The following is a 9,453-nucleotide window of genomic DNA, read 5'->3' as shown; positions in this document are numbered from 1 at the left end:
TGAACATTCAAATAAACATACATTTAAACGTTATTATTTTTGCACTTTATATACAAAACACAAGTTTATTAATACACACTTTGCTTGTAATGATAAGTCCATATAACACAAAAGTGAGAAAAAAAAACATAACAGAAAAAATATAAAATGATGGAAGCACTGTAATATGATACAATAAAATATGTTTTAGGCTGATGATACACGGGGTAACTTTTTGTATAATTTTTCTGGCCAACTTTTTTAAAGCACTGTTCCTTGGGCACTTTCGCATTGAGAATGGGTAACATTTCTATCTGGATATTTTAGACAATTCGTGAGCCCTGTGTCACACCTGGTTGCCTATTCATGCAACATTGTCCAAAATTGTGTCATCAGCCTTAGTTTTATTCACAAATGCAAGCTTAAAATTATTTATATTCATTTTTTATTTTTCTTCATGAATTCGGTGTAGAAACCACAAGCCATTATTAGTGAAATATTACAAGCTTTATCTAAGCTGACAGCAAACAAAAGAAGACACTATAGCACAGTATTCTATTATGCTGGTTTTAAACTTTGGCAAAAGTTCATCACGAATCACTGAAAATATATAAACAATACAGGAAAAAAAAAACATGAATCATGAATAAAAGTTAGATGACTTGCTAAATTTGACTTGATGACTTTTGAAAAGAAATAATTAAATTGTTTTAGAATAGTAACACAAATCAATCAGAAAACTGAATAAATTAGTTGATATTTTTCACTACAGTGAATGCATTTGCTGTGAATGGGTGGTCTGTGATATTGGTGTTCCCTCCTCAGAGAAAACTCTTTCAAAAACACGTCTTAGAGAAAGTTTAACATTGCTCTTAAAATCCTGCCCCATGAAAACATACAGAACGGGGTTCAGACAGCTGTTGAAATACGCCAAAGAGACGGACAACGGATAAACTGCCCAAGCCACAGCCACAAGGGAACTGGATTTCTTTCCGTACATGATTATCAAACGCACTATGTGATACGGCAGCCAGCACAGAAAAAAGGCCACGATTACAGCCAACATGATGCGAAACGCTCGTCCAGAGTGAAAATGACTCCTGCCTAACTTGCGTCCGATGAATCCGTAGCATGTTATGATGCATATGAGAGGAACCAAAAAGCCAAACACAAATCTGATGATGATAAACCTTCCATACAATTCAGACTGTTCTTCATTACGTTGATAAGACAGGCAGCGTGTTTTATTATATTTTGTGTAAGTCTCTCTTAACATCATAAAAGGCAGACTAAGAATTGAAGCTAGAATCCAAGCTGTTGCACAGGACAGTCGTGCGATGAACAAGCTGCGATGATTCTGAGCCCAAACCGGTGTCATCACCTGAACAAACCGATCCAGACTAATCAAGTTCAAAGTGAAAACGCTGGCAAACATGGTGATGAGCATAATGAAGTGGAAAATCTTGCACATTAAGGATCCGTACGGCCATTGATTAAAAGCGCTCTTGGTAATGTAGTAAAGAGTGGAAAGGCAGCACAAGAGGTCAGCAGTCGCTAGATTGAGAAACCCTACTGTATTAACAGTCCTCTTCATCTTCAATCCAGCAACATACATGACAAATGCATTTCCAGGAACGCCGAGGATCAAGGTCAGGTAGAAGAAGACCTGAGAACTCACTCTCATCGGAGTTTTCAAAATAACATAATAATTCTCCATTGCTGTGATTGAGTGGAAGTGTCCGGTTTAACCTGCTAATATCACATATTGTCAATGTAAAATCATGAATCATATTTAAAGTGTTGTGTCAGAAAAGAAACATTTAGAAATGAATATATGATCAGCAAAGCTGAATCATGATAACAAATATGCAAACAAATAAATGCTATTTTATCATTACTTTAAAGTACATAAAATGTTTAAAAATCATATAAATAGCTCTACATAAGTAATCATGACTCACGGTGTGATGATTCGATTCACAGTTATCCTGGCAAATGACTTCTTCTCTTATGTTCAAGACTTTATACCACTTCTTCAAATTTATCACGTCATCAGGCTTTACCAACATTTCAAACATGGCTGAGCTGTGAAACATCATGAGCAACTCTGTAAAGCTAGTTAATGTGAGGTCTTCAGTCACTTTTGACCGGAGAATTTTACCTTTTGAATTTTTAAAAATCGTAGCTTCACCAAAATGGTACGAAACTTTGTGACTTTTTATGGCACTTGGTATGAGAACACACACACAAAAAAATAAAATAAATAATAATAATAATAATAATAATAAAAATAATTCAGGGCATGATTCGAAAAAGCTAAGTGGTCATAAAAAAAAAAAAAATAGTCACACTCATGGTCTTCGGTCAAAAATGACAGACCATAGGAAATTAATGGGAAAATGGGGAAAAAAAATCTAAAATACAGAAAATTTTTGTTTGTACAATCTACAAATCCCCCACAATGCAGACAAAAATTGCACAGCAATGAAGGGGTGAATCTCTAAAACATTTAGAGTGCAAAATCAACACACGTGCAGACACACACTTGTACACACACACCTATGAACTGGTGAGACTGTAACACTGCAAATATGTAAAATAAAAGGAAGGGGTTACACTCTAAAACATCAAGAGTGTAAAACGGATACATCCACTCACACACTTACTTACACACACTCACAGACACACACATACAGAATTATACATACTACGTTAATTTCTGAGGCGAGGTAGGTAAGCCTGTTTATGCTTGAAGAAAAATTTAATAAATTACTTAATTATAATAATAAAAACATTAGATTAGTTTACTTATGAGCATCCTACAGTTAAAATGTAAGTAAAGTATGAATACAGAGTAGGTTAAGATTAGTAAAGAAACAATAAAGAAAAAAAGTTTAAATCTCCATTCTATTTATCCTTCAATATGAACATTAACTTTATGGTGTTTGAAGTGAAAACAGCGAATTAACGCAGCATCCATATTCCCCTTCTTGGGCTCACGTGTTGCAAAAGACATTGTAATGCATTTTTGTCTCCAATATTTTAGTATAACTGTGCATTGTTCCACAAATAATCTCTGGCTGTTTAAGTGAGCAGCAATCAGTAACGCGCGTTTATATAAATTGTGACGAGCGACATAGGAGGAATCAGCGTCGCCCTGGCAACCAACGACATACACCTGCACGTCCTCACCGCCGGCTGATCGGCCACCGCTGCAGCTCATTAGATCACTGCTCTTAAGCAGCAGATGCTGAGCAGAAGGGGAGAGATGGATCTCAAGCCGAATGCACGCAGGACTAACCCTTTCTCTCATTTCCCTCCAGAAAGCAGCGAGTGACCGACAGCCCACCCCCTTTGGAGCACGTTTGGACACCCACTTTCACTTGGACGGAGCACTGAAGAGCACCGTGAGCACCAGCCTCCACGCACAGGTTTGCCATCCTGCACCTGTCACCTTTTGTAAATAAAATCCACCCTCCGGGGCCTTTTGTTGTGCACTAAGCCAAAACTTGTCGAGTGATTCTTCCCCACGCCACAGTGGTGGAGAATGTGGGCAGATTGGTGAAGAATCACCGGCAAGTTCACCGCCCCAGCCCTTAATTCTTCCTTTTTTTTTTTTTCCTCTTTTTTTTTCTCTTCCATGTTTGCACGCCCCAGCCCCGTGGAAGGAGGCACGCTCGGCCCCACGATGGAAGAGGTTCTACAGTGCCTAGAACACCTCGCCACTCGCCAGGGCCGGACGGAGGAGGAACTTGCCGCCGTCCGTAACGCCGCCGCCCAGCGCTTTCCGCTACCTGATCCCCGCGCCCAAGCCACCCGCCTGTTACCGAAAATGACCGCGGATGACGATGTGGAAGCCTTCCTACAGGTCTTCGAGAATACCGCTCAGCGCGAGGCGTGGCCCGAGGACGAGTGGGCACGTGCGCTGGCACCCCTCCTCTCCAGAGAAGCCCAACGGGCTTACTTTTCCCTTCCCTTTGCGGCCGCCGAAGACTATAACGAGGTCAAGCGAGAGATCCTAGCGAGGCTCGGCCTCTCACCCGTCTGCACGGCCCAACAGTTCCAGGAATGGGAATTCAAGGCCCAGGTGCCAGCCCGTGCCCAGGCAGCCGAGCTCAGTCGCATCGCTCAACACTGGCTGCTGGAAGGAAGCCACACTGCAGCACAGGTAGCGGAGCGAGTGGTGGTCGATCGCCTCCTCCGCGCTTTACCCCGCAACCATCGGCAAGCGGTTGGAATGAGGAACCCTGCCAACATCCAGGAACTCGTGGAGGTGATCGAGCTGGCGGATGCCGTTCATCACCGCGAGGCCGGGGACCGAGCGCCGCCATTTCCCCGGAGGGTGGTCCAGGCGCGACGCCCGCTCGAAGGCGCACCCAGACCGGTCAGCAGGCCGACGGTTCCCCCACCGCGGGATGAACTCATGCCCAGCGCTGAACCACCATCACCCCCGCGAGCGTGGCTGGCAGGCTGCATCGTCCACCAGCACGTACCGTCGGGAGCACCCGAAACAGAGGTGACGGTGGAAGGGAAACGTTTCCGGGCCCTGCTAGACTCAGGCAGTGCGGTCACCCTCATCCAGCCGCGGTTGTGCCCCCCTCGAAGCGGCCAGAAAAGCTTCCTCCCGATTACCTGTGTACATGGAGACACTCGCCAAGTACCGTCTCAAAGAATCACCATTTCATCACCCCAAGGCGCCTGGCCGGTGGAGGTTGGCCTGGTGGAGGATCTGCCGGTGGCCGTACTGCTGGGGAGGGATTGGCCCGGCTTCGACAGACTGCTCACTGCCGCTACTCAGCCTGCCAGCCTCGAGGGGAACCGTTGAAGACGGAGACGGCCTCGGGCACCCCGCCGCCGGCCGGCGTTGCTCGCCTCCGACAGTGGGAGAGAAGGTGAGTTCCCCTCCCAGCCTACTAACTTATTTTATGATGTGTACCAACAGGCGGCTGGAGGGGGCTCATTTGCCAGGGAACAGCGGGAGGACGACCGACTCAAGCACTGTTGGGCACAGGTGCGAGTCGTGGCTGGAAAGGACGTCCTTCCCCGGCCTCACCCTCTCCCACATTTTGTCGTGGAAAACGGCCTGCTGTACTGTGTCGCCCAGCGAAGGGGGGAGGAGAAAAAGTTGCTAGTCGTGCCGCGAGCCAAGACCGAGACCATCCTGGAGCTGGGCCATTCCCACCCTATGGCAGGTCACCTCGCGGCAGCCAACTCCACCCAACGCATCCGCGACCGCTTCCACTGGGCAGGCCTGGAGGCCGAAGTAAAGCGGTTCTGCCAAGCCTGCCCAACCTGCCAGGCCACGTCGCCCAGGACCCCTCCCCCAGCCCGCTCATCCCGCTGCCTATCATCGAGGTGCCCTTTGAGCGGATTGGAATGGACATAGTAGGGCCGTTGCCGAAGTCTGCCCGTGGGCTTGAGCACATCCTGGTCATCGTTGACTACGCCACCCGGTACCCAGAAGCAGTCCCCCTGCGGAAGGCCACCGCGAAGTCCATCGCCCAGGAGCTGTTTCTGCTGGCCAGCCGAGTCGGCCTCCCCTCGGACATCCTGACTGACCGGGGGACCCTGTTCATGTCCCGGCTAATGGCGGACCTCTGCAGGCTGCTGCGGGTGAAGCAGTTGAGGATCACAGTCTATCACCCTCAGACGGATGGGCTCGTGGAGAGATTTAACCAAACCCTTAAGCAAATGCTCAGACACGTGGCAGCGGAGGACAAGCGGGATTGGGACCTCGTGATCCCCTACGTGCTCTTTGGGATCCGCGAAGTTCCTCAGGCCTCAACTGGCTTCACCCCTTCGAGCTCCTGTTCGGCCGTCAACCACGGGGGCTCTTGGACGTGGCCCGGGAAGCGTGGAAGCAGCAGTCTGCCCCTCATCGCACCATCTATTGAGGAAGAGGTCCAACAAATGCTGAAGTTGGGGGTAATAGAACCATCCCGGAGTCCGTGGTCCAGCCCCATTGTGATGGTCCCAAAGCCAGATGGCACCCTCTGCTTTTGTAACGACTTCCGTCGCCTGAACGAAGTCTCCGAATTCGACGGGTACCCCATGCCTTGGGTCGACGAACTGCTGGACCGCCTAGGAAGGGCCCGGTACATCAGTACCCTGGACCTTACCAAGGGCTATTGGCAGGTACCGCTCTCCGAGGCCGCCAAGCCGAAGACTGCCTTCTCAACCCCCAGGGGCCATTGGCAGTACCGGACCCTTCTCTTCGGCCTACACGGGGCCCCCGCGACGTTCCAGTGAATGATGGACATCCTCCTGCGGCCCAACCAGGCATACGCGGCTGCCTACCTGGATGACGTCGTGATCCACTAAGAGGCATGGGAAGAACATCTGGATCGTCTGCGGAGGGTGCTCTCGGAGCTCCGGCGGGCTGGACTCACCGCCAACCCCCGAAAATGACACCTAGCCCTCTCTGAGGCCAAGTACCTGGGCTTCCAAGTCGGCCGAGGTCTCATCTGGCCACAGGAGAAAAAGGTAGAGGCCATCCACTCCGCCCCGAGGCCCCGGACAAAGACCCAGGTACGAGCCTTCTTGGGGTTGGCGGGTTATTACCGATGTTTTATCCCCAACTTCTCCAGGAAGGGGCAGCCGGAGAAAGTATCCTGGACACCATAGGCGGAAGAGGTCTTCGGCCAGGTCAAGACAGCGCTCACGTCCGCTCCTGTCCTTCGCACTCCGGACTTCAGCTGCCCCTTCCTGTTGCAGACGGATGCCTCCGACACAGGACTGGGAGCAGTCCTATCCCAAATCCAGGAAGGCGAGGAGCATCCGGTCATTTACATCAGCAGGAAGCTGTCCCCGGCCGAGAGGAACTACGCTGTGGTGGAGAAGGAGGCCCTGGCCATCAAGTGGGCAGTCCTGGAGCTGCGGTACTACCTCCTGGGACGCAAGTTTACCCTGGTAACCGACCATGCGCCCCTACAGTGGATGGCCCGCGCCAAGGACACCAATGCCAGGGTGACTCATTGGTTCTTAGCGCTCCAGGACTTCCACTTTGAAGTGCGCCATCGGGCCGGGGCCGCCAACGCAAATGCAGATGGCCTCTCACGAATCTGGACAGCTTATGCAGGTCTGTCGGGGGTCATTCCCCACCCTCCCCTAACTTCACCCCTACTTTCTCCGTTTGTTCACAAGACCAGAACGACGCTTGGGGGGGGGGGGATGTGACGAGCGACATAGGAGGAATCAGCGTCGCACTGGCAACCAACGACATACACCTGCAAGTCCTCACCACTGATCGGCCACCGCTGCAGCTCATTAGATCACTGCTCTTAAGCAGCAGATGCTGAGCAGAAGGGGAGAGACGGATCTCGAGCCGAATGCATGCAGGACTAACCCTTTCTCTCATTTCCCTCCAGAAAGCAGCGGGTGACAGACAGCCCACCCCCTTTGGAGCACGTTTGGACACCCACTTTCACTTGGACGGAGCACTGAAGAGCACCGTGAGCACCAGCCTCCACACACCGGCTTGCCATCCTGCACCTGTCACCTTTTGTAAATAAAATCCACCCTCCGGGGCCTTTTGTTGTGCACTAAGCCAAAACTTGTCGAGTGATTCTTCCCCACGCCACAATATATATATATGTATATATATATGTGTGTGTGTGTGTGGACCTTGAACGCACAGCTTCAGATGGTCCGAGGAATTTAAATATATTGCTGTTACTCTCGTCTGCAAAGTAAAAGGCAGCAGAGATAAATCATCAGATAATAAAGCAGGAAGCGTTTTGCTGAACTGCCAGCATATGACTATGAACTAATAAGAATTCGCTCATTAAATGAAACACGTGTTTGGCGTGCACTTCATCTGCAATAGTAGAAGCATTAACTTACAATTAATTTGCTGCAATTTCACTTCAATGTAACGTTAAGATTAGCGGGGTGACAAATGGAGCTTCTGACGAGCAGCTCTGTGAATTTTTTTTAACATTAACAACGTCATAATTTGCATTTTTCTTGACCAACAGTTTGTCATGTTCATCAAGGCGTGAAGAAATTAGTAAAACTGCACAGCGATAGTACATTCCAAGACTTTCTAACCGAAGGTAAGCTAAGAATCTTGTGCTACTGCCTAGAAATGCATTTAGTTATATAGGAACTATGCTTGAGGTATAGGGATTGTGTATGTTAATACTTTACAATAAGGTTTCATTTGTTAACATAAATGTGCGAACTAACAATGACTAGCTTTAGTATTAGTTAATAAAAGTATAACTTTGTTCATTTTAGTTCATAGTGCAGTCATGTTAACAGATACAACTTTTCATTTTTATAATGTATAAGGAAATGTTGAGATGAACAATAACTAAGATTATTAAATGCTGTAGAAGTATTGTGCATTCTTAGTCCATGTTAACTAATGAAACCCTGTTGTAAAGCACCAGATTTCAGCTTGTTAATATTGTCAGTCACATGACAGGAATTCATGGGTAAGACTTCAGTGCACAGATGCAAGATATACACACAGCTGTGTCAATTGGTGTAGAAAACAAGGTTAAGTTTAGCATTATTTTTTTACATTGAAGGAGGATCCCCACCCGCCATTATTTCTCCCTGTCCTATCCTGAGAGACCCATTTTCAACAAAGGGCTATGTAAGAATCTTTTGTGTTGATGTACTTGTAACACAATCTAATCTAGTTGGACATGAAGTTTTGTGCTCCTTTTTTGTGGCATAATTACTAAGTTTGATTCATTTGCACATTCATGATGTCTTAGTCCTAAAAACAACAACACTATCCATTTGGTGGTAAAGGATGAAAAAGTAACCTTAGAAATCTTGTAATATGTTTTGTCATTAGATAAATCAGGACTTTGCTCTGCTGTCCAATGCTGAAACATCCAACAAGCTTCTTGAGAGGTGGGAGACCGCATTCAAGCAAAAGATTTTCAATGATGCCCAGTCGCTTACTTCAACAGCAGAAATCTGGTGTCTTCTCAATGCAGCAGGTGGCCAAGGATCTGAAAATGGTTGGCATTATTTGTGAGGATGTCAAAATTTCATATTTGCTCTGGTTGCTTGTTGTTGTGAGCACTAAATGTTTGTTTTTGTTTTCCTAAATCGCCCACAACCCCCTAAACATCTACTCATTTAGATTGGGACAGTGATGTCATCTGTCCAGCTGCAGTTGCATCTCCTGCTCCAGGGAGGAAGAAGACCAAGATCAGTCCAACAGAGGCTGTTGACAGACTTGTGAATTTCCATAAGGTAAAACTAACAATACCGTTGCAAAGTCATTGTGAATGTTTAAATGCAGTGGTTTTAATCATGGTCCTTGGGATTCACCCCTCTGCACATTTTTGTAGACACTGGCATAATGTGTCTAAATGTTCCTTTTGGACTCTAACTGATTGCATGTGTTCACTTGCATTATATTGACCTACAGCTCTCGGATGTCCATGTACAACTCTGTGTTCTAATGAAGTCAGTCACATAGCTTGGTTTGGCTGAGCGTGTATCAGCAAA

The 9,453-nt window shown here is 47.3% G+C and overlaps 1 protein-coding gene across 1 annotated transcript; it reads right to left on the bottom strand.

The window, feature by feature from the left end:
- Positions 1–206: 206 nt before the first annotated feature.
- LOC122144425 (C3a anaphylatoxin chemotactic receptor-like) lies at positions 207–1,979 on the bottom strand. Its single transcript, XM_042755320.1, has one exon. The coding sequence runs from the start codon at positions 1,694–1,696 to the stop codon at positions 746–748; it is 951 nt and encodes a 316-aa protein (XP_042611254.1). The 5' UTR covers positions 1,697–1,979; the 3' UTR covers positions 207–745.
- Positions 1,980–9,453: the final 7,474 nt, after the last annotated feature.

This window comes from Cyprinus carpio, unplaced genomic scaffold (genome assembly GCF_018340385.1).
Source record: "Cyprinus carpio isolate SPL01 unplaced genomic scaffold, ASM1834038v1 S000006665, whole genome shotgun sequence".
NCBI lineage: Eukaryota > Metazoa > Chordata > Actinopteri > Cypriniformes > Cyprinidae > Cyprinus > Cyprinus carpio.
This window is presented reverse-complemented; position numbering and strand designations above follow the sequence as displayed.

What these genes read in the sequence shown, in the direction of transcription:
- LOC122144425 (XM_042755320.1), bottom strand. Translation starts at nt 1,696, where the DNA reads ATGGAGAATTATTATGTTATTTTGAAAACTCCGATGAGAGTGAGTTCT.